This window comes from Falco punctatus (assembly GCF_963210335.1).
Source record: "Falco punctatus genome assembly, chromosome: 6".
Classification (NCBI taxonomy): Eukaryota; Metazoa; Chordata; class Aves; order Falconiformes; family Falconidae; genus Falco; species Falco punctatus.
Genome location: NC_137585.1, coordinates 35934444 through 35960387, shown reverse-complemented (window position 1 = coordinate 35960387; position 25944 = coordinate 35934444). Strand labels below are relative to the sequence as shown.

Sequence of the window (25944 nt, the reverse complement as noted above, 5' to 3'; positions counted from 1 at the left end):
CAGACAGTCCCAAGCGTAATCACATTTCTGACACTATTCCCTATGATGTTCTCGGAAAGTCGATTCACCTTTGCCTTGTTCTTCCCCCATCTGCAGAGCAGAAGAATCATGAGGATTGGGCTAATGCTAGCACAGCCTTGGATCCCGCAAAGAGCTAAGTCCTACTGTTATAAACCTCACTGACAGCTTAAGTATTGATAAGACTATAGAAATCAGCATGCAGCAACAAGTCATTATAAGAATGCAGATATCTTTCAAAAATTTTTTTTCCTGAATATAACTCTTACCTTTTGAATCTGCTCCTATTTCCCCCACTGAAATACAGCAGTGGCAATACAAATTCTGACTAAGAGTAACTGATGATACTACTATTTTGCATGCTTGATCTGTCTGGAGTCCTGTGTGGGCATTAGCTAATTAATGCTCCCAACACTGCTGAAAGTATTATTACCCTGTTTTAAAGATGAGGAGCCCAGGAGAGAAAAAGATGAAGTGACTTGCCCAAGGCCTAGCAGTGAGTCATATGTGTGGGATGCCGAATGCAGGTTGGGTAGAGCACAGGAGAAAGGGTGCCCTTTCCAGTGTTTAGAATAACATTTGTTGGCTGGCTGATCACCTGAAGTAATTCTTTCCCCCTGCCGAGTAAAGTTGGATGCAGGATTTGCCAAACCATGGAATATTGACTGCAAGTGACAAGGACCTCCGTTTTTCAAATCAGTCAACAGCTCTGACATATCGTGTACATTTGTGAACCAATAATTATCATCCTGTGCCAGAAGGAAGTTGCTTAGCATGTAACAAGTGTGGATTTTGTGTTTTTATGTTGCACCACCTTCTTTTGTTGGAAAGAAAGCACACTTGAATTCCTGCAGTAACTGAGCTACGTAACACTTAGAAAGGCACAGAGGGATAGAACCAAACAGCTGAACACATAAACCTCTTTGAACAAAATAGGCACAGGAGAGCATAAATACATCTTGAAATGAAGAAAATAAGCACAAAGTCATATAAACATCAAGTCACTTAACAGGTTATTTGTATAATGTTTTCTGCCTTGAAGGATCTTGGAGCATTTGTAGACTGATATATCAAGCTGTACAGAGGAGGAACAAGCCTGGGTTCACGTACTGAAGACTACACAACAACAAAAGAAGAAAGACAAACATAAATGAGGTGAGATTGCAGCCATTTTGTGGGGGGGCACTAGTGTTCCAGTAGTAACAAATATTTTGGGTAGAAAACCAGTTTGTTCACCAGATAGGAGTGACCCCCTCCAGACCTGTATTCTTGCAGAAGCCTGCTTAAGGTTTGTTATATCCTGGCTTATGGAAGCTGCAGTCTGCATTAAATTTCCACATTTCCTTTACACAGGCTTACACCACTCCTCATCACACGCAGTGACTAACGTCTCCCTGGCAGCAACTTAATACAGACTGGTAACAGTCAAGCCTGACAGAGCATCGTAATACAGTGAAGGAATCAGTCTTTGTTACTTTATTGTGACACACATTTAAACCTCACCCTGAATCCACAGAAAATTAAATTAAGACCCCATTTAGAAAGTCAGCAATACATTGTGCTGTTGACTGACACTTAGTTGTCACATGACAACTGAGAGTTTGTGACACAACAGTGTCACAAAGAATCACTCAGTTCAATGCACAAGTTGTCAATTGAGGCCAGCAGGTCGAGGGAGGTGATCCTCCCCCTCTGCTCTGCCCTGGTGAGGCATCTGGAGTGCCGTGTCCAGCTCCGGGCTCCCCAGTTCAAGAGAGACGGGGAACTACTGGAGGGGGTCCAGTGGAGAGCGACAAAGATGATGAGGGGACTGCAGCATCTCCCTGATGAGGACAGGCTGGGAGAGCTGGGCCTGCTTAGCCTGGAGAAGACTGAGAGGGGATCTTACAAATGTCTCCAAATACCTTAAGGGTGAGTGTCAAGAGGATGGGACCAGGTTCTTTTCAGTAGTGTCCAGTGACAGGAGAAGGGGCATTGGGCACAAACTGAACCACAGAAGTTCCATCTGAGTATGAGGAAAACCTCTTTAATTTGTGGGTGACAAAGCACTGGAACAGGCTGCCCAGAGAAGTTGTGGAGTCTCCTCTGGATATTCAAAACGCAATCCTGTGCAACCTGCTGTAGGAGATCCTATTTTAGCAAGGGGGTTGGACTAGATGATCTCCAGAGGTCCCTTCCAACTCTGACCGTGTCAGGCGATTCTATGACAGACCTGGGAAGTAGTGCTCCCAAGGCGGGGTTGAGTGGGGGGACATAGAAGACAGACTCTAAAGGGAAGCATTGTAAGTACTTCCACCAGGGAATCCTGTGTGTACCTTCCCTCTTAGAACAACTGCTGATATATATATGTTGCAAAGCAAGCAAGGATCTTTATTTCAAGTTGGGATGGATAGCATGAACAACCTCTGTAAACTAACAGATGTAAAACAGATTAAGGAGAGGCAACAGAAAAAAGCAGTAACTGATAGATGACAGTTACTCAACAGTCCCTTATATCAACTGTGTTTTTCAAAACGTGGATATGCCCTTTCTGCCATCCCTGGAAAAATCAGATCCCTTCAGCCAACAGCATCTGATGAGGTAGCTCCTGTCCTTTGTTTTCTTGGACTACTGCTTCACCCGAGCACAGGGCTGAGGTAGGGGGGACACAAACCCCCATTATTTCCCACTCTAAAAACCTAGATGGAGGTACCACAGAAGGGGGGAAAGAGGAAGAGAGATCTGGGATTCATGTGGACAGGACCACAGTAACAACAGTAAAGGACTTTTTATTATTCATTACCTGCAAGATCCTAATTTCTGGTGATCAGACCTCCAGGTCAAAGAGACGGATGGTAGGAGCTCATCTTACACAGGGATACAAAACAGCCATAATCTGGAAGCAGCCACCAAGTAATGCTGGGAAATACTGCAGACTTATCCTATGTGTTTGCCCTGAACAGTTTTGGAAAAGACGTGCTTGTTGACAAAACAGTAAAACTTACAGGTATTCAAGTAGAATAGGATAGAATGCAGCTAGCTGGACCTGGCCTGCCAAGGTCATTACTGGGTCTTATTTATTTGGCTCTTTGCAAAAAAAGAGCCTTGTCAGCCCCCATTTTCAAAAGGTCACAAGCAGCCTAAAAGATTTATTTAACAGATAATTAAAAACCCAACAGCACTGTATCACATTACACTCATGTTCTCCCTCACTTGAGTTAGGAATCAATGAGGAAAGACATGAAATGCAAAAATGAAATTCCAAAAAATTCTTAGACAGAAACTTTTAAGAATTCCTGGAGTGAGGGGAGGAACTCCTTACATGTTGGGAAAATGAATGCAAAAATTAACACGAAGGTTAACTTCCTGCAGGTAACTCATTCCCTGGAGCTCTAGATGAATTTGTTGTCTTTAAGCAGGAGTGTTTCTTACTGTGGTCTTGATTAGCAGAAGCATGGGGAGAAAGAAAACGCATGTAAAAACTGGTAATAATGCTCACCCTCAGGTCAACAAGAAGAGGACTTTTTGTGGGTATGAATTTTGTGTCTATGAGAACTTTGATTCACTGTAATCTCCAAAGAACACTCCTCTGTCAAACATAACAGAAGTCTGGCAAACCATGTCCTGTAGGCTCAGAAAGCCTTATGACTCATACACGCAAGACACTCTTACTTACATCCCAGGATGAATATGCCGAGGGTTGAATTTAAATGCATTTCGAGTGATCTCCAGCCCTTCAGACAAAAATTGAGGTTTTCTCATTTCATGCTTGGAGTCAGTAAAAAAAAACCTTTTTGTCTTTGCGGAGTGAGGTACTCTCTTCCTACAGCAGTCTCCCTCCTGTGAAACTGTCAGCAGGTCATGATACCTTGCCCTCTCAAAATAATACAACAGCCAGGAATTTTGTGAAAACACCCAGTGCTGTGTGTAGACAAAGGGCAAATCCAGTGTTACCAGTAAATCTCCCAGTGTTAGGACCATTGAAGTATTCACTCAGCATTGGATGAACAGGGCAATAACAAAAGGGCAGGAATCACAGAACAATCGAAGCATCTGGTGATGACAGAAGACAGAATAAGCATCCTGACCCGGCAGCAATGACAGGCCATGGTAGTGTGTCATCTCTCTCCCTCTTTCCCTGGGATCAGAATTTGCCTCTAAACCTTGAAGTTATATCCCACATTGCTGCAACTTTCTGAGGAAAAGCCATCCTCTACATCCTGCAAAAGTATTTTGAAGGCAAGTGGGAAGAAGGGTGTGAAGGAAGAGTACACAATTCCTTTGCTGACAAACTGTGGCCCATTGGTGAAAATCTTTTAGAAGAAAACACAATGATTACACAAAAAGACAGTGTAAGGAAAGAATCTTTTCCCTGTTGCTGAAAATCTGTAGAAGAAACTCAGACATCAAAGCAGATGTTAGGAGAAAGACATGTCATAAATACGAAATGGGTGAATGATAGTTAACTGCACTAGAGTTTCTCATTCTTCCTCAGCAATTCCAACATCCTCTGTGATCAAGAAGGGTAGGACAAAATAATTCTGCCTGAACAAGACCAGAGGCCCAACTTGCTTTGTTGCTTTAAATCTGGGTCTTCAACACTGAAAGTTCAAAACAACTCTTGACACATTACATCAATGACATGGGGGTGGAGGGAGTCCTCAAGGGGAAACTTTAGCTTTTCTTAAGATTCCTTGGGTATCTAAAACCTGGCTTCAGGGGAATCACTATATGATGATTTCTGCCATACTGACCCAAGCAGCAGCATAGATACATCCAAGGCAGCCTTGGGCAGGATACTAAGACATCATCTTCCCTGAGAGGCAAATGACCTGTCTTCCCCTCACAAGAAGGCTCTTCCCAGTCCTTCCATAGTACCATTTAAAGGAATAAATTGCATTGAGCTTAACAAGATTAACTAAAGCGCTATCCATTTTGGAACAGGAATACAACAACCTTAAGTTGAATTTAAGATACAGTATGAGATAGATGGGAAAAGAGCGGGGAAAGTTGAAAGACAGCACTCTGGGGGCTGGAGCTCTGCAGAAGAGCGAAGGACTAGGTCAAAGAATGACATTAAAAAGTTCTTCTCAGTGGACTTCCTTCAGCTCAGCTTGTATTTGGATTTTTTTAGCTGAAGGAGCCTAATGAAAAACACAGCAAGGCCTGCAGTGAGAGAAGGGAAGCACAGAAGGGACACAAAAGAGTTTTCTCCTGCTTTTGATGGCATCAGTTCAAACTCTTCCTCTTCGGAAAGGGTAATGCAACTAGGCTGCTGCAGGACCTAGTCACTGCTGTAGCGTGTGACTGTAGTGACTGGTTTTGAAATGTAAAGTCTGTGTAGATGCCTACAGAGAAAGAGGTAAGATGAAGAGAAGAAGGGGATCACTTACTGTTTAAAGATGGAGAAGGCAGACAAAAAGGAACTCACATCTCCAATAGCATTGTAACTTATTTCTAAAATGCCAGGTCATTTTTTATTCACTCTATCCAGGAGTTAAAATACGCAGTACTGAAGGCATCGTTCCTGCACATGATGACAAAAAGTATTGGGAAACAGGTACTGGAGCAAATGGAACCACTGCTGTGATTTCACAGTTTTGTACCAAATACACTTGAGCCTAGGCTACAGAATACCCCTGAAGCTCGAAACAGGTCTATTATAATGATGTGCATGTCTTGCTTTCAAAGACACCAGAGGAAAGAAACTTCCATCTCTGTTTTGGAGAAAGATGAGAAAGCTGCTTGGCTGGATGTCTTTTTTGATAAAGTCCAGAAACTCAGAAGCAGAGAGGTAGTTCAGAGGAGCACTGTTCAGATATATGCAAGTAATTTTCATCCAGGTTTAAGATGGTTCTCCTAAAATGGTTAATACGAGCCTTTATAACCTTCAGAGCTTTTTGAGTTTTGGTTGTGGCTTTGTTTGGTTTTCTTTTTTTAATTATTAATTGACTGTTTATGGAAGATCTGCCCTTCCTCCAGGCAAAAAGGCACTTTTGGGTTTTTTTTCCACTGCTCAGAAGAACAGCCGGATCACAAGAACAGTGAGTCTGGCATCCCATAGGTTGTTTCCAACCTAGCAACTTTTCCACTATTCAGAACAAGACTGTTGTAGTGACAGTGACTAAAAAAACATGAAAAATGCAAGGAATACAATACTAACTATAAACACACAAGGGATTTCAGTCTCTTTGTAATGAAATGAGATCCTACTGAAGCTGCTTCTGCCAGCTAAGCCAGGCTGACTACTATGCTGTGCTCTGTGTGCTGTATGAAGGCACACTCTAATACGGAACTGGGGAGCAGCTACGCTCCTCAGTCCCTTATGTTGTCAAGGAAAGGAGGACTACAAGCTCATTCACCCCCAGATAATCACAGCTGGGTAGGGAAGTCTTGATTTCACAGAGTGTATGTGTCCTATAACTGGGATCCATGCAGATAAGAACTCTGAAGAGCTACTCTGGACTCTGGGTTGAATCTTTGTGTGGCAGACCCACAAGAATTTCCTCAGACCATTTTCTTCCCAAACATGAATTTTTAGGTCACAAAAGCCAGGAAACTACACAGACCTCAGTCTCAGGTGAAAGGCAAAAAAATCAAATCTTTCCTTTCTCTTTCCTTCTGTATTAGCAAGCCACTGTCTTATTCCTCTATGTTCCATCACCCCCTGCCTAAGTACTGTGATGTGACTTGTAGGGAGGAAGAGATGTGTTTGCCTGTCAAAGTGAATTCCAAGATTTATTACCACTGAAAAAGGCCAATGATCTGCAGGAGATAACGGTTTGGTATTGAATATCTTACCCGTATCTGCAAGTCACTGAGGTCAAGGCATCTGCACATTTCCAGGAAGAGCTTCACACCTTCCTCATCTAGGATTATATAGACAGGAATCCAGTGCTTATATGCTGCATCAACAATGTCACGGAAGATGTCCCTGTCTGTAAATACATCCATGACCACTGCAATAATCTGGAAATAAAAAGACAGTAGACAGACAATTGAATAAAATATTAGGAAATGAAAGGGAGGCCCATCACTCTGGTACAAAATAAAGGAGATCACTGATACCAGAATATGGAAGAAGAGGATACAGGGGAGACAAAAGTACAGGGATGTACATGCCTAAGCACTACCAATAATCCTGTAATTTTCTGGCTTGGCTCCTGCTGCACTTTGGAAGGAACTTAACAGATGTCTTTGTGGGTTCTCCTTCTTCTAGGGGGTGATGGCTTATTTCAGCAGCCTGAGGAATGCCAAAGCCACATACCTAGCTTTTCCTCTGTATTGTGAAACTTTTGTTGCCTCTGTAGGGATCCACTTAAAGAAGAAAACACATTGAAAAAGAAGAGTGAAAAACACAGCTCTAACACTTAATCAGAAGATGAGTAATGGAAGAATGAATGTGCAGAGGAATCGGGGACTGAATCCTCAGCCATGGTGCACAGTGCAGACAACAAGAATTTTATTTTCCTTTTTCCCCAGTTCCCTGCAAGAAGTCTGCTCTCGGGGTTGTCTTCCCGAGAAATGTCTTATGGAGCATAAACACCTCATATTTGTCAGGAAGGGACTGGGGTGTGTGTTCAAGATTTAGAGGCAAAATGATTGTTCCCTCTCTTGACATGTACATTTTTTCTGGTATAAAACTAATCCCTCTTTCCAGGTATAGCTTTTACATAAAAACAAGAAGTTGCACTAACGTGACAGACAAGCCTGAACATTCATAGGATGAGTAACAAGAAAACCAAGAAGGTTACAGGCAACTTTAATGCTGATCTTACGTGTTTTGTCTTTCTCTCCCTTTCTGCATCTTTTACACCATTAGAAATATCAATTCAGTTTTCTGCCCCAAAAAAGTTATTCTCCCCAAATTTGAAAGGTTATGAATGAGGAAAACTACTGCTTTCCTAGTCTTGCTGGGAAACGTCAACTTGCCAGGTCAGAGTTCTCATGGTGACAGTATGCTGGGAATATAGTTGCCCAAATTTTAATTACCCAGGTGCTGAGGTCAGTCACAAGCCAAGCTGTGCTGGGGATGGCACATACAGGTGTGAATGGAGCTGAAGACTGGATCGAACAGTTGGATTTTCTTCACTTGAAGTTTGGAAGAGGTGCAGGCTCAAGTTGCAGGAACCCCCTATGGAAGGGGGAATAAATCTCATCAGAGACCTTTCCTTTGAAAAATGCCCTTGAATAAATTGCTTTTGGGAAAGCGATGCCACAGTAAATGTCCCCTACTGTGTTTGCTGAGTCTCTGCTTGTATGGCCAACAACAACCAACACGTCTGTTCCGTCAGTCTTCATCTGTCAACAGTGCTTACACAAGCCTTTCTTTGTTAGAAAAAGAAAAAAAGAGCTGACATTGTGTTTACGCTCCTCATTAACATGTAGGTTCCTGACACAGGTGAACTATGGTGGAACTACATTATACTAATAGCAAGTCCCTCAATAACTTCTGCTAGGTGGAAGTGGATTTCAGGTCCTGCCTAGGTTCTCACTTCCCAGCACAAAGCAGCAAGATGCAGGGAATGTTACCAGAACCTCTGAAAATTAAAATACAGTGAACCTGAGCTACTTTATTCCTGAACAACTTCATATACAGGCAGATTATAATTAAAGGCATGAACAGTTCATGCATTACTTCAGGCCTGTTAAGCTCCCTCTCCCCTCCACACAGTGTGGTATGGATGTAGCTACCAAGGAGCAAGAACACCAGAGAATATTCATTTGAAGTAAGAACATCCACATAAGGAATTGATCAAGAATAGATACCTTTTAAAAAGTGTGAACTTGTTTCCTTTCCATCCCCTCCATTTGCAATGAGTCCAATGACTGCAGAAATTATACCATATCCCAGACAAACCATTAATTGTTAGTACTGGCCTTGCAAGATGAAGAGATGGTTCCCTCCAGGCTTTGGGGCCCTGGGTCAGTTCAGGCTTCTTTGCAAGACTGTGGACTAAATGCATGAAAACTGCAGTCCTGAACAAAAAGCAAATGAGCTGCCTTGCAGAAGGCACTTCCAAGCCAGCAAAACATGCAGTGGGTGACCCACGCCTGTTGTTGTTTTAGTCTTCTCAAACCCCTGCCACAGCTGGTGGTCTGTCATAATTACTTAGGAGCATTCCCAAATACAACAAGTCAGAGCACGAGTGTCTTGTCTACTCCTGCAAGGTTTTCCCCATTCCTTTACCTATCATGGATAATAAACTTATCTATAGGGCCCATAGGTGTGCCTAGCTCTTCATAGATATTTGAAGATTGGCAAGCATTAACTTGCCAATCTCATTGCAGCAAGGTAGCTTCATTAACGTATGTTTATAAAACACTAATGATAAGCCACCCACAGACATGTGCCACATATTACCAGTATCTGTTTAGACCTCCCTCAAAAAAACCCAACCCAACAAAACCCATTCTCATCTGCTGAACGAAAAGCTGCTACCCAGAGACTTTTTTTGCTAGCCAGGTCAGCTGAACACAAGAGGCCGTTATCTATGAAAAGGACCATTAAGCGCTCAAATGGCTGTTAAAGGTGAAACTACCTTTGGGCTAGGAGGGGCACAGTTCATCCAGCCAGTAACAAAATAAAAATCTACAAAGGAATTAATTACTTTTAGGTGCCAGGCACAGCTACTGAAAAGAGCTAAGTTTCCCAGTCCTTGTATAGTCTGTAGAAGCATTTGTGGCAGTGCAAAAAGGATGTGAAGTCCCACTAAAACAAGAGTGTAAGGATTTAACAGTTTCTGAGTCTTCTATACAACTGATCACACCAGTTGCTGAACCGGATTATGGGTTGTGCATGTACCTCTGCAAGCAGAGAGGCGAGGAGATCACATGCTGGATTAATGCCTCTCTGGAAAGTTTTCTGTGTTTCCAAGCGGATTTGGTCTTAATGAGTCTGCAAAAGTTGTGCTGGTGGGGTGGGGGCAGGTGAAGAAGGAAATAACTGCTGAATGAGGAAGTAGAAAGAACAGAAAGCAGCAAAACCAAGAGCAGGAATTAAGTTTCTTATGTTATACCCTTTCCCCAGGGGGAATGTCAGCTCTGAAGGGGATCTTTTCCTGGGTGGTCTTGCCTGGAAACTTCACCCACACCTAGAAAAACCTCGTCATTGCCCCCATCTATTCAACGTGAGCTTTTGTAGCATCGCACCTGATTTGTTTTCTTGCCCGAGGTGCCCTGTCACCACAAACAGTCCTTTTGGGCCAAAGGAGGCACAGCCACATGTCTGGACTCTGGCTGCTTGCTGTCCAGGCTGGATGATGTTGAGACCACAATAAATAAACCCCAAACCCACCACCCCATAAAAAAATTCGATGCCCTGTGTTTAACTAGGGGTACCTGCATGTACAGGAGGGGTGGCTGTAACAGCATCATGGTCTGCCTTCCCCTGAGCCAGGGAATCAGACTGGGACAGGACAAAGCAAACCACAGGTAGGGAATCAGTTTAGGGGGCGGGTGTGCAGGGGTTTAACCCCATCCCAGGCATCAGCTTTGGCAAATCGTAAGGTCACTGGCAACAAACGGCAGAACGAGCCCCTCCTGATGGATGCCGACCCACTGGAGGGCCCACGGCGAGGGAAGCCCGGCCACAGCGGGCTCCGGCCTCCCCCCACCCATGTGCCCCCCAGCCAGGCCCTGTGCCCAGGCACCCCCGGCCCGGGGGGGCAGGTGGGCGGGCAGCGGTGGCCCCGCCGAGGGCACCCGCGTCGAGCGGCGGCCGGGCCCTACCTTCTGCGCCTGCTGGATCATCTCCCGCACCACCTCCTTCAGGTGCGGCGCGCTCTCCTCCTTGCGGGGGTGTGTGAAGAGGGCCACCCTGCTGATGCCCCGGTAGAAGGTTTTGTCGGTCCAGCCCAAGTCCAACGGGGGCACCTCTGTGTCCGAGCACTCCGGCCAGTAGGCCAGCGAGAGGGTCTCACCGCCGGGCCCCCGGGCCACCTTGCCGCCCTCCCGGGGGTCGTCATACCCCCGCCAGCTGCCCCGCAGGGCCTGCAGCTCCCGGCTGGAGAGAAAGTCGCGGAGCTGCTCCTTCCTCAGCGCCTCCCGATAGGCCGCCTCGCCCCGGGTCACCAGCGCCTCCAGGGCTCGGCGCTGTTCCTCGCTGTAGTAGAAGCGGGCCTGGGCCTCCGTCACCTTCTCGTTGACGTGCAGCTCATCCAGCAGGAGCACCTGGGACTCCGCCATAGCGCCGGCAACCGCAGCGCCGGCTGGCCGAGGGCTGTGAGAGGAGGGAAGGGCAGAGCCGGGAGCGCCTCACCTGGCCTGCCCGAGCCCGCCCCGACGGGTGGGGCGGCCGCGCCGCCCTGCGCCGCCCCGGCCCTGGGGGACACAGCTGTCCCCTCAGCCTGCCCCTCTCGCACTCGTGCATAACCCCGGGCCCCGGGGACACGGCTGTCCCCTCAGCCTGCCCCTCTCCCACTCGTGCATAACCCCGGGCCCCGGGGACACGGCTGTCCCCTCAGCCTGCCCCTCTCCCACTCGTGTATAACCCGGGGCCCCGGGGACACGGCTGTCCCCTCAGCCTGCCCCTCACACTCGTGTATAACCCGGGGCCCCGGGGACACGGCTGTCCCCTCACCCTGCCCCTCACACTCGTGCATAACCCCGGGCCCCGGGGACACGGCTGTCCCCTCAGCCTGCCCCTTTCGCACTCGTGTATAACCCCGGCCCCCTGGCATGGCTGGCACCGAGGGCACTGACCACAGAACTTGGAGGAGCACCAGGCCTGGGCCACAGGTGTATTTTGGGGTGCAAATGTCAAAGTCTGTTTCGGGGGCAGGGGGTGTCCTCCTTTTTCAGATGTGGCAGCCACTTGAGGGGCGCTTGTGGGGAAACGGGGGACACGAGTGGGGCCAGGGATGTGGGCAGAGCACCGTGGTGGCCACAAGCCGTGGTCCACTGGCCGCAGCTGGCTCTCAGCCAGCCTCTGCCAACCCACTCACACAGCAGCGGCAGCAGCTCGGCCACTCCAGACAAGCAGGCGGTGGGTTCCCAGCTCCCTGACAGGGAAGGTGAGCGATTTGCCCGAGGCCACCCAGCAGGCTGGTGTCAGAGCTGGAAATAAACCAGCCCTGCTCCCAGTCTCTGGCTGGGAGTGTGAATAAATACCCCCAGCTCAATGCACGTGTCCCAGCTGAGAGGGCAGGGGCTGTAATGTTGAATTATGATTTTTGCGTGGCATGCGATAGCTGCTAGGGGCCCTAATGAAGATTCAGGCCCACTGCAGTTTACGGTGCATAGGCAAAAGATAAAAAGCAGTGCTTCTACCTTGCAGCCCAGGGAGCGAGCTGGCAGGGATGGGCAAGGAAACGGGGATGAAGACAGACAAGGCAGTGGTGAAGTAAAACATTCAGAGGCATTTGCAGGAATTTGCGTATGTGATTAGTCCAAAATGCTCACTTGTACAGAAAGCAACAGTGTAGCTGCTGGAGCTGCTATTTGTCTCCTCTCTATCAGCAATCACCTGCCCTCTTGGACTTAGAAGTCCAAGGATGATGTGGGGCACTGAAGCTCATCCAGTGCTTTTCCTTTTCTTCAGGTAGAAGGGAGAATTTTAGTATTCCAGACTGTCCTCAGTAGCTTTTCCTAGCATGAAATTCAGTTAAAATTTGAAATTGCACTTTGCAGAGGTCTAATCCTCTGCCTATCGTCTCCTTTAATAATTAATTTCAATATAGGTTCTTTTAGCCTGATTTCTGATGGAAATGAGACTTACATGGCCATGGTGTCTGCATCTGTCTGCCTGTCTGTCCATCTCTCTAATAACTTTTGAACCCACTGGCTGATTTTGAACAAGTTTGGCAGGAGCGTAATTATATTCCTACAGATTTTGTGAAAATAAGTGGCCTGATAGCAAAAAAGAAGACCCTATCACAGTCCCCGACAGGGAAAGTTGCAGTGTGGGTTCATGCCTTATTAGATTTCAGATTTTTCATAAAAGTGAAAACACTAATAAGTTCCTGATCTGTATGAAAAGCTTCAAATGAAGTTTATGCCATCTTTGACACCCCGGTCTATGAACCACAATATACAAACACACAGCAGATGCAGCTTTGTTAGTTCCAGTGCTCACTAAACTACTTGGTGGGTTTTTTTCTGTACCAGAGGCTGCCATCAGTTCTGCTATTTCATGTGTGGATAAACAAAATCTCTTTAATCCTAGGTGCTCTATTCATTCACAGCTACACAATGTAATCCTTTGTGTTCAGCTAAGGCTCCCACATGAAAGCAACAGTAGGTTCACAAATGTATGTTTAGTTTTATATTTAAAAGCAAGCGAACATTTCCCATATCTGAGTAAAAGCAGCAGAGATTTTTCAGTTTGTTGTGATGAAATGTTTACCCCCTATCTCTCACTCTAGAAGACAAAGTGTGTCTGTGTGTTGATATGATAAATAGGGGCAAGGAACTGTGCAAAAGCTGAGAGACCCTTTCCCAACACATGCACGTGTCCTGTGCCCACTCCCCATTCTTGCAGCAATACGTTCCAACCACGCATATTTCCTATATGAAGTTTTTATAAGATCTGATGATTCAGTCCCTTGCAATACACCCTGACCATCCGGCTGACAGCTTCACCTCAAAGACTGGTAAAAAGGGCTGTGCAAACAAACTGCCCTCTCAGTCACATAGGTTACCCAACCCCTCGGGACCGGAGAAACGTGGCAGGCAGAGTGGGGGGAAATACTTGTGCCTGGCCCTGCCCCTCTGGGAGCAAGGAGTGAATTCCAGTTTCCACTCTCGAAGAGGGTCATTATTGTTTCAGCTCAGGTTTTCCTCTCTGCCCTTTGCACTGGCTCAAGAGAAAGAAGAAAGGGGAAGGCTGCTTTTGAATTGGGCTGAGGCAGTAGCAAATCCATGCAGAACTACACTATCAGTCCTTTGATTTATCTTGTTCGCAGGGATTGCTCGCTGGAGAGGCTGTGTGTGTGTAGGCAGGGTTGGGTCTCTTTGCTTTTCACCTTTGTTTGGGTGTCGTCCCAGCCAAGTCCTGGTTAAGGTCTTGCTTACTTTTCTGGTCTGGTTCCAAAACGTTTTCCAAAGGATGTAAACTAACCTGTCAGGAAATAGGTATTTGTAACCCTCCCTCCAAACCCATTACAGCGTTTTAAATCTGCCTTCAAACACCTCCCACGTATATTCTGGTTACTTGGGCCTAATTGCTTCACTTTCCTTTGCGAGGCAGTGCAGGTTGTGCATTAGATAAAGATTATGACACCTTATATTTAGCATTAATTGTAACTGCACTTGTCCTGAGCATACATCTCTCTTGCCAGTCCTTCCTGTGTAATTTCAGCCCACCTCATGATATATTCTTTGATAAATTTTCCAGCAGTGTTTTTCTTGTGACATACACTGCTACAAGCTCTTGTTATAAATCTTTGGGTGCTCAGCTCTTTAGGGAAAAAATTCTGATGCCTTCCATCTCACCTACATCTTATTTCTCCCAAGGGCAGTCAGCATCTACATGCAAAACAGGAGTAAAAAGCGGGGTAGATATTAAAAAGAAAGTATCATAGTATCATTTTGTGATAAAATGGTTGAGAGCGGTATAGTAGAAGCCTTTTTTTGAGGCGCGGTATCCTCCAAAACAAAACAGCATGATTTACCAAAATGTCTCCGATCAACCATACTACCTTTGGGATTTTGTTTTGTGGTTTGTTTGGGTTTTTTTCATGGTGGTTTTTTTTATTTTAATTTTTTTTCCCTCTCCATAAAAAGCAGCAACTGGTTAAAAATGAGCTTTGCAAAGAAAATAGGATAGTTTATGGGATGGAGGACACAACAGTGTTTTCCATTTCTCAGTGTCCCAGTTGCAGGTTAGCCTGAGCTGATGGGGCTTTGCTCTCTTGAAATGGAAGAGTAAATAAATAGGTGCCTGTGTTATGTTTGTTACTAAACACTACACTCCTTCCCTGTGCGGGCTGGCACCACAGCAAGACTTGCAAAGGCTTGGTGGAGATTGCATCTTCTTGATTCTCTTCTCTGCAGCTGGGATCCAGGAGTTTGTGGGAAGACTATTACACGTGCAGCAAGCTGCATCTGCTTGTCCCAAGTCTGAAATTTCATTTGCACAGGCTGCCAACCCGGTACAGGAATGGGTGCATTAGTCACGTCCAAGTATTGGCAGAGCTAAAAAAGCCTGAAACAAAGTGATTTCAGGGTGCAGAGGAAGAAGCATTTGCCTTCACTGTTCTCCCTCCAGTGACCCAAAGAGCTGCCGGCGGTGGAAGGTAGGTGTGTCACTTCTGAAGCAGCAGTGACAGACTGCAATCTGGAGGATGAAGAAATGCTTTCAGATGCTTCCTTTCTGTCATATTACACTGCCTCAGGGAGAAAACCTAGCTGCTGAATTGAAGAATTGCCGCAACTGAGTCAAGTGCTTCTGGCCTCCCACTCAGTTTTTCAGCTGTTGTTTCCATGTGAGAGTAAATAGGTAAGGGAGTGTTCTGAAGAGAGCAGAAAGGAACAACTGTGTTCATAGGCTCATTTCTTGCAGCAAGGTATTTGCTGACTGAGCATGCACAGAAAGGCCTTTAGCGGTTTTCCGTGGCTGCTCCCATTCACAGGGCATCAGTTTGAGGTGGTTTCCTGTAAGGAATAGAGCTGACCCAGGTCTCTTGCTTAATCTTTCAACTCCCATATAGGCAAGGACTCAAACCTGTTTGCAATTCAGAATTCAGCTGAACTACTCTGTGGGGCCTTGGCCAAGTCATCTGCTGTGTCTCAGTTCCTGATCTGTAAAATCAAGAAAATACTACTCCACTTCACAGGACTCCTACAGGGAAGAGCTTAAAAAATAAACCACCAAACCTATATCACCTATATTTAGTTTGGTTTCTCCTGCAAGAGGAGAAAAAAAAAAAAAGAACATAGCTGTAAAGTCCCTTTGCGCTTGAGCCAAATAAATCTTGAATGGAAGCTCTTGCTAAAGAAAACAGTGAGGAATCAGCAATGCAGTATCTGAATTGGGTGCTTAATTGCAGCTTTAATTATGTAGCTCTCAAATCACAGTGTGCTGTGTAGACAAAGGAACACCAAGGAATGGGGGCACCAGCAAGTTAAGGCAGCAACAAGTCTACACCATTGTGTACTTACCTGTGTACTGGCCACCTACCTGTCAGTGTGCATGGCTACTGACTCTTTGGAGAAGCAAATACTCAGTTGAGAGTTGATGGGAAGAGGAGTGGAGTACAGAGGGAAGCCTGGGGTGGGTGTTCCAGGCAGAGGCTGGAGAGATGAGGAGCAGACTGGCAGGAAGCAATTAATGGGGCAATCTTGATATGGTGGAGCAGGTCACCAGCCAGTGAAGCAAGATGAGGTGGGAGATGGAGTTACATGCTGATGACAAGGACAAGATGTTCCAGTGCTGTGTGGTGGATAAGAGGAAGTCAGGGGAGAGGATGCAGGGAGACATGACGTGTCCAAGAGTGAACAAATTAATTTGAAAAGCTGCACAATCAGTGGAGGAAAGGAGAGCAGTGGAAAGCAGTGATGAGGCGCTCTCAAGTTTTAGCCACCCTGGAAGATGCTTAAAAAAAACCCCGTGGCAAAATTGGAAGCCCTGTTTTTTATAAGGAGGGTGAAAGAATAGAACTGTGAAGCTTGAATATGGGGGGAAGTCAGATGCTGGTCCTAAAATACAAAAATAAACAGGTAGGAAGCAGTTTGGCCCCACAATAAATGCAAAACTGTGTGAAGGGAGCAGCATAGGCCAGAAAAGAGGAACCCTCTGAGGGGACATGCAGATGGCTGAAGTGTAGGCTTAGAGCTGGAGATGGAACAAGTTGATTGTGATTCGTGAACATAAAGACAGATACAGCTAGATTTTAAGATGTGGTAGAAGTGCATTTATTTGGTTTGGAAGAGGCCCTTTACTGATCAGCAAACATTGGCCTCTGATGTGTATTTAGCTTAAAAATATCCAGAGAGGCAATGTAACACAGAAGTTAGCTGTCCATGACCTTATCAGAAGCAACACTAGCTCCAGAAGATCCCTACCTTTCCCTCGCCAGTGCTTCTGTCCAGCAGTGCCCCAGTGAAGGCAGATTGAGTGGGTACAAGTAATTCTCATGAGTCAGAGAGAACAAATAAAAGGAACCAACCAGACCTCCCTCCTGAAAGGCTGTTTCCAGAGAGACATGTAGGTGTGAAAGCAAAACTTTAGAGGAAGTTACACTTGAGATATGCTGTTTAATATTTTTGCCTTATAAATCCAGAACTAAGGCCATTAAAAACCATACCAGGCAACATCCTCTGCCTCTGCTCTTGCTGTGGCCAAATCACCCTTCGGCTTGACTGAGACACTGCACAACAGCATTTTCCCAGGCTACAACGTTCCTCCAAGAAGGGGTGCACTCTGGCCACCCCAAAGCCACACAAGGGGAAACTAGACACTCTTACCTTGGACTTCAGTAGGGAAGAGATTCTATGCCAGCCAGCCTGAAGCATGGTGATGGCCTTGGTCCTGAGACAGTGCCACAGGGACAGTGACCCAGGCCGTCCCTCCCTGGGTCTATAGGCACTTGAATTCAGGCTTAGAATATCATATTTCAGATCAGCATTGACAGAAAGATACGGTTTTGAATTCTTCCAAAAGCAAAACCCAAATGCATAATGCACTCATGTTCCTCCAGTGCCTGTTTTTAGCTCCATTTCTTTTGCAACTCAATTAATCAAGATTTCACTGCTCATTTTAAAATAACTGGCATTTCTCTTAAGAAGGTTTATAGCTTTCAGTCTTAGAGATTTAAAAATAATCAAATGGATTCTGAGCTAATCTAGATTCATAAACCATTCTCATCTGTTAATATCTGAACACTTTTATCTCATCATATTTAAGAGATGCCTTTCTCCAGAGGGGTATTTTTCAGACAGACTGTCCGCCATTATTCTTTATTTTGAGGCTGTGGTAGGTTACCATGCTGCACCCCCATGCAAAACCCACAGGAGGAAGGGAGGGGAGGAGGAGCTGCAGCAGAAATAAGCCACAGCTCTGAGTTTATCTATGTTCCTTTTTCCCTCTTCTGATGATGGAGAATCCGTAGATCTCTCCTTGTGTTTAGCCTGTCCTCCTCACCTGCTCTTTTCTATTTGCTCTGCCATGCATTTGTGGGATCTTTCAAAAGTCTTCCTTTGAGAATGACCATGAGCATTCTTCCTTTTAGTCTTCCAGCAAGGCTGGCTCAGTAACATGTTTCTGCTTGTCAGACCCCCACACCTCCTTCTGCACCCTCCTGTACTTATTTTCTTCTGTTGGAGAAGCAGCTGGATGCCCTGGGGAAGAGTGCAGCCTATAGCAGATCCCCAGCCCCACCAGAGTATCTCTGCCCTGACAAGCAGGGTGAAAGAGTCCAGTCTCCATGGTTCTGCTTCCACTTTGTTGAGGCTGCCAATTAGTAGAGGAAGCGATAGCTGTTGGGGTCATGTGTCGTTGTGTGTTGTGTCCCTCCTCCCCCCCCCCCCCCCCCCCAGTTCTGACAATTGACCTAAGCCACAGTAAGGCAGGAAATGGAATTAGACAGCAGATGATCTTGGGAAGGACTGCAGCTAATGGCTTAGCATTTTGTATTTATCACAAACATTTAATTTATCCTTCTACTCTTCCTGCAAGTTGTGCCTAGGATGTAGTGGGGTAATTTCATCTTCTCACGTAAGGTAATTGCCTTGTGATCCTCTTTCAACACTGCAGAGCAATGTGAACAGCAAATTACAGCTCAAACATCACTCATGCCAATGCCTGAGGTAACACTGACAAGCAAGGTGAGGGATGTACTGGTGGCCTTGGTCACCAGGTAGCACTGCAGCTTTCCAGCTAGGCTTCATCTGAAGGGCATGAGCTGCAGCAAGGCTCTTCTGAACTTGGGGCCAAATCCACCATGGCAAGTCAACATCACAGCCTCTGTCCATCACCTCCAGGAAGCTCTGGCTGCTTCTCCGTGTTGCAGAATGAGAGGTAGTCATGACACTGACAGGAGAACAAGCAGAAGTACCATACATGAGTCCCAGCATGGAAGACTGAGTAGGCCTGACATTTAGGATGAGAAATGGACAGGGTCCTGCTCTGGGTGTCCAGGACATGCCGCTATATACTGTTGTGGGACTACACAGCAATGCTGGGGAATTAATCCACTCAGCTGGAAGAGGGCAGGTTTGGATTGGGTTGTTTGTGTGCAGCACTAGGTAAACTACTTTTATGAACACTGCCCTGGCAAATTAAGTTAGATCAGGGTGATTCCCTGCTTTCATCTACTCAGTGGCCTCCCAGTCCCTTTTGTTCTGAGCTCATCAGCATTTGGAAGATACACAAGGTACACCCATGGCAACCTTTAGAACTAGAAGCCTTTACAGTTTGCATAACACTGCAGATATATATGCCATGATAATAAATAAGCTAGAGTAATTACAGAATAAATCCTTGCCCCTAAGAGATACCCAGATGTGAATGATGGAGCATGCTGCCAAACATAAAGTACAGCTCAGACAAAAAGCAGTGTGCTGCAAACACCTAGGGTTTTTGCAAGAGGATGGGAGAACGCCTAGCCAACATGAGCAGGCTACAAGGGCAAGCTGAAAGAAGTCAGAAAGCCAGAGATGAGAAAGTGACGGAGGTCTTTAACCGCCATGTGAAGGTGAGGGCCCAGAGACAGGGGTTGTGAGAGATGAGAAATGCTATACTGACATAAAGTTATCATGGAAAAGGAAGATAAGCTGTGAGTCTGACATCCACAGCTCTGCCATTGTCCTGCTATGCTACCTTTGGCAAACGACCTCACCTTCATCAAACTTCCCTCCTCATCTTTGTACATCTTGGCACTCTGACTTGCAAATTCTTTGGAGTAAGACTATAACTTCTACAGGCATATGAGGTGCCCATTGCAACCAGTCTTTGAACTCAGCTGGTGCAGAAGGACATCAAAATCCAATGGAAGATGAAAAGCTGTTGCATAGACTTGGACACAGGGAAGTCTCAGCTGTTAAAAGGGACTGACAGCCGGTGCTGTAAGGATAAAGGAGAACAGGATGCTGGAGGCTAGAGGGCAACACTGGCCACTGAAAGCACACCTTGCTCATGGCAGTGGGATAACAGAGCAATGAAGAGAAAGAAATGTTAAAATCATGGTATGTGGGTGGAGGTGGGGAAGAGACAAGCAATGGTTCGGTAGAAAAAGCAGGTGCTATTTTAGTCAGGCTGGGTTAATTTCAGCTCTGATGTAACTCCATTTACGTCAATTTTAGTCAGTTGAATTACACAAAGAATTAATTTAGGTCAATGAGTTGAGGTGAGAGTGAGTCAGCCCAAAGTAAGTCTTGGGATGCAAGAAAGAGATGTGAAACAAAGACCAGGTGAAGAACTGGAGACATCCTGGATTTAGAGAGATGTTGAAGATAGGGAGGGTGAAGATGAGAGAGGGCAAACAAGAGGGAGCAAAGGCAAACAGGCCACAGGATTCTGCAGGGATGTTTGCCAATGATCTTCATTTCAACCCAGGACAATTTGCAAAGAAAGGCAGTCTGCTGCCTGAATGCTGCAGTGTCGTGCTTATTTACCCCTTACTCCTTCTCATGGTCCACCTCCCCTTGCCAATCCCCTGGGCAGCTCACACACCAACATACCATACTCACTGAGAGACCATCACAATTAAGATTAGGTTTTATTTTATTTTGTGTTTAATCACAAAACATTCCAGGTTTAACCTGAAATATACTATGGATCAGGGCTTCACAGGGCAGCAGCTGCATTTAGCAGGGAGAATGGGTCTGATTGACTCCTGGTGCAGCTTCACTGAAGTCGATAGAAATGAATTTGTTCCAGTAATTCTCCAGAGACAGCATGAAAGCCAAATGAAACCAGACAGGGCCATTCTCAGGTTGACAAATGCATCCGTACCTTAACTCTCACCAGCCTGCCCATGGAACACATGGAAAAAGTGTCTGAAATACTTGAAACCGTCCTTAAAGTTTGCAAAGAAGCACCTCTCAACAACACAATGGAAATAAAAGAATGATGCCATTACACTTAATGAAGCAAAACAAAAAAATAATTAAACACATCTCTTGCTTCCTTCCCATTCCACTCTCTTTTTCTTTCCCCGCACATGCCTTCCATCAACTTTTTCTGATGCGTCTTTTAGATTGATGTTTACTTTCTTGTAATTCCATGTACTGAGATAACGTAACACCATGGATCCCTGAGGTTTTTTTTTCCTCTCCCTGTCCTCATTTCCCCTAGCTTTTATTTTCTCATTCAGTTTTTATGTTTTTGTTCTTAGAAATCATGATCTTCAACTGTGTTTTGTTTTCCTTCCCTTCCTTTGTAACTTTGGCCCTATTTCATGCCTCTGTTCTCTTGTCCCTTGTTCAGCATCATCTTTAGTTGGGAGAAGGAGAAAGACAGTAGGCTATAAGGTTAAAGATTAACATTAAACATCCCCTTGACACCTACCCCAAACTCTGCTCCCCCAGTTTCCCACCTTCCACAAATACTTGGCACTGCACAAGAAATAAACACCTACAAAGTGCTCTCGTCTCATATTCAATCATAAGAAATACAAACTCTACTCAGTAACATTCAATCATTATATTTAGTCTTAATATCATGCTTTTCATCTGCAAACACCCACACAAGCATTGGTTAATTTGTCCTTACAACAGCCCTGCAAGGTAGGTAATTACATGTTATTATCTCCATTTTACACATAAGGAAGCTCCAGGAGAAATTATGAAAGTCCTAACAAGAACACATACCCACAAATCTAAACAAGTACTAACTGTATCTTCTACAAATACACACAGTAGTCTACATACATATTAGTGTATACTGAAAATAAGGGACCAGCAAGCTTGCCGTAGGACAGGAGAGAGGTGCTTGACACATTGCATCCACCAAAAAGGAAACTTTTCAGAACATGGGATTGCCCTGGACAGTGGAGGAGAGGTGCAGGAAGCAAACAGCAAGCGCTCTGCAGCATGTTCTGTATTTTCTGGGCAGCATTTCATGACCTCCCTTTCCTGTAGATGAACAAATGCGCAAGATGAACTCCTCCTTGCCTCCATGTACTTCTTCTGAAGCACCACCAAGGTTTGATTTCATGTTTGCAGTTTCACCCCTGGTGACTGCCCTCTCTCTATCAACACTTGTTTCTAACAAGAAGTTGGGAAGAGTCATGCACAACCCCCAAGTGAGCTCCTGATCTATTTGAGTGCTAATTACCTCTTAGTGCTCTATCCAGCTCGTTCTACTGCCTATCAAGATGTCAAGATAGGAAGATAAGAGACCTTCTGGACCACAGGCAGCTGCACACACAAACCCATAGAAATATGGAAGTAACATTAGTGGGAAAGCCAGAGAACGAAAATGAAGACATGAGTAATTAACTTTTATTCAGGATGTCAGCAGCCTGTGCCCAAGTATCCTGTGTGCAGCAACTCCCTTCCACTGTGGGCACAGGATGTTCTGTTCCCGTCCAGCGTGGTACTCCCCTGTAGCAGCCCTTGCACAGCAGAGGCTCCAGGGACTCTGCAGGGTCTGGCAGGGTCCATTTTGGAGGGCCAGATCCCCAAGTGTACTTAGACACTGAATTCCCACTTACGCAAGGGAGCTCCGCTGCATCTAATGGGCATTAGATACTACTAACGGGCATGAGATGCCATTAATATAAAGAAATTGGATGCAAAAATAAACAGCTTTGTAAGGATTTGGCCCTTTGTGACTTCCCATTTCAGTGTCCTCCATTCAGCATCACACTGAGGCCTTCATGGACTTGGGAGTTGTGGTTCAATGAAAACTGTCCTCTTTGAAGCCCCTTTGTCAGTCCTCCTACTTTCTGAACCTGTCACAGAGAATCCTCTCTCAGAATAGATATGTCCAGGCAAATGATTTCCATATTGTTGTCTTTTCACCCCTTGTGTTCTGGGTGGGACTGGGCACAAAGCCATAGGACAGAGTTTGCCAAGATGAATATACATTACTTGTTCCATAAAAACCTACACCAGGACCTTCTCTGTATCAGGTCTTGATACAGGTCTTGATACAGGTTTACTTGATACAGGTCTTCTCTGTATCAATTAAAATGTTGTTAAACCTGTATCATTGCTAGAGTTTCCCTAGTCCAGATTTTCTTAAAATCCTTTACTATTTTTAGCTTTTCCAGCCAGGGTTGTGTCCTTGATCTATTTGGTTTTCTGTGTCAGTTTTCTACATTTCTGCTTTAGAACAACTGCGGTCCCTTTTCTTTTTTTCCTCTAGTTGGCATATGTTACCTTTATAGTTCTAATTGCTGTCTGAGCTCTGCCACTGAGTCAGCACAGGCTGCTGCTTCCGAAGACACAGACATTGATGCCAAGGTTGAAACTTCACAGAGTTCTGCCAAACCTGCTGACTCTGGATTTCTGCATCACAGGGGTCCTCTCAGCTTCATCCTTTATTAATTGCAATCAATCATTCATGCCACAGGAGCGACCCAAACTTCCAGACTAGTTTGTGACCTGAGTGTCCATGTGCTGTGCAGACAGGGTGGGAAGGCCAGCCCTGTGTTGACAAATTACAAGTTCACAAGGCGAGGCAAAATGATTGTTCCAGGTAAAAACTGCGGTCTTACATAGATGAGTGGTCTTTTATTATAAGGACTTTTCTTTCCTTGGTGGTCTTTACCTGGGTGGTAAAGGATCAGACCACCAGAAGAGCACCAGTGCTGACAAGGCTGTGCCAGACTCGCAGCACAGAGACTGGCTGCCCGTGTCTGGAGGGGTCCAGCTGCCCCCTGCCTCATTCACTGGATGTGGGGAAACCGCACCGCTTCACTGGGAGCAAAGCTGTGAGAGGGGAGAGGCACCAGGGACCACCGACAGTGGAGTTACTACTTGCACAGAGGGGCTGCTGTAGGTCCTGTAGCACAAATAAGTCTTAAAAGGGACTTCAAGTCAGGGACAGAAGTACTTTACTCATATAACACATACTGAGATGTTCAGATGAGTAAAAAATGCCTGCTGCTTTGGCCTCACAGTGATCTGTCCCACCTCATTTCTTCCTTGTGCTACTCCAGTCTACCTGCCTGTACCCACCTCATCATTAGCTGGAAGCTGCAAGAGTTCTGGCGTACAGCCATAGTGCCAGGAGTACGGGAGCATGGTCTTGATCTGGATTTAGCATTCCCAAGTGCTTATGGCAACTTGGGAGTAGTAAGAATAAATACTAAAATAATACTAGCAAAACTTAAAACAACCCAAACCACCACACACAAAAAAAGAGAGTACACGCTAATGTCCATGATAGGTGTAATGAAATGGAAAGCTAATCTACACACTCTTGAGAGAGAAGGTGGTGGGAACAGTGAACTTTAGGAACACTGTAGAATGAATTCCGGAATCGTAATGAAGCATTTGAGCTGGGGATGCAGGATGAAGGAATGAGAAGGTATGATGATGAAGACAAGAGTTTCCAGCTAATGTGGGAGTGCAAAGGGAGACAGTGGTGGGATGCAAATAGGAGGTTGATGTGGTTTCAGTGCTGAGCCAGCCAAGCCTTGTCTATACTAGCAGTACACATCCTATTAGAAAGTTTTGCACCCACGCTCTAAGTAACAGGATGCTCAACATAAATTTGAATTTTGCATGAACAAGAGAGAGCTGCATTAAAAATGGGTTAGTCAGTCTTGGTTAATGCTCTCTGAACACGACACGTCTTGTATATGCTAGGCTTCAGCCTCCTTGGGCACTGTGTTCCTCAAAATGTTAGCTCTTCTTTATATGGGATAGTCATTTATGTACATGTACAACATAGTTGCTCTTCACTGACTCCCCTGTGAAGTCTATTACTCTGCACCAGATGAGCCTCTACCACACACAGTGTCCTCCCCTTCCGCTGTGTGGACTGCGTGGATCCACGCAGGATGCTTGGCTTGAGCACTTACTGTGAAACAGTAACGCTACTGTCACCAGCTTGAGTTATTTACTGAGCTGAATGAGCTCTAAGTTAACCAGCTCTTTTTCCTAAATGACACGTTTTCCCTGTACAGACATGGCTGGAAAAAAAACACCTTTTGGAGCAGCTTTTTCAATAAGCTGGAGGCTGCAGAAATAAGGAAGGTAGAAACAATAAAGCATAATATGAAGAGTATGTTGAGACGAGCTTTGGAGCTGTGGTCAGCTTTGTCTGAGTCATGAGAAAAGAAAACCACGAGGCTTTGACCATATTAGACTCTCTTACACAGGTAAATATAGAGATTCTTTAAATAGATGAAACATTATAATTATAATTTCAAAGAGGACTAAATCACTACCCACACCCTTTGGCTCCCTATATGAAGATCTTATCAAAGTAAAGTATGATCTCTTTCTGGAATAACAAGGCAGAACCTCAGCTGGTAAAAGTCAGTATAGCTCCATGGAGTTAAACACACAGCGGTGACTTACGCAGACAAAGCTTGTCCTGAATGCCTGCTCAGCTGTCTTCTCAGGTGCACCCCCCCCCTCCCAGAGTCACTCTCAAGCCTGTGTGTGCCACAGCTGCACACTCATGCTAAAACAGGTTCCTGCTCAGACACATCTTCCTCCAGACCCAGGGAAGCCAGCACTTCAGAAAAACAGGCTTCACTTTGAAATGTTTATTGTGAGGACAATAAACACCACCAGTCTTTAGTTAATAATGGTATCTCTCATCATAGTGGCTGGCCTTCAATTCACTGACAGCCAAATACTTCGGAAGACTGAAGGGACAATCGTGACCATGTTCTCCAACTTCTTGTAGCCACAGCCAGGGTATTTCACCAGTAAATCCTGTATCCAGCCCTCTTGCCAGCCTTGAGCTGGAGACTGACTGAGCAGTAGAGGCCACAGTAAGCTTGCTGTGCTGTTCAAGTACTTACAGACCTTTTCTTTCAAATATTTAATTTTATTTTTAGTCAGAATTTGTCTAAAGTCAGTGCAAACCACCCATCTGTGTGT

At 45.4% G+C, this 25944-nt stretch overlaps 1 protein-coding gene across 1 annotated transcript in view; it reads right to left on the bottom strand.

Annotated features, from left to right (window-relative positions):
- FAM83F (family with sequence similarity 83 member F) overlaps positions 1 to 11209 on the bottom strand; it is a 28432-nt gene extending 17223 nt beyond the window's left edge. The window contains exons 1-2 of the mRNA XM_080393012.1: positions 10729 to 11209; positions 6799 to 6966 (exon numbers count right to left, since the gene is read on the bottom strand). Coding sequence (XP_080249138.1) covers positions 6799 to 6966; positions 10729 to 11184 — 624 coding nt within the window. The 5' untranslated portion in view covers positions 11185 to 11209. The remainder of the gene's footprint in view (positions 1 to 6798; positions 6967 to 10728) is intronic.
- Positions 11210 to 25944: the final 14735 nt, after the last annotated feature.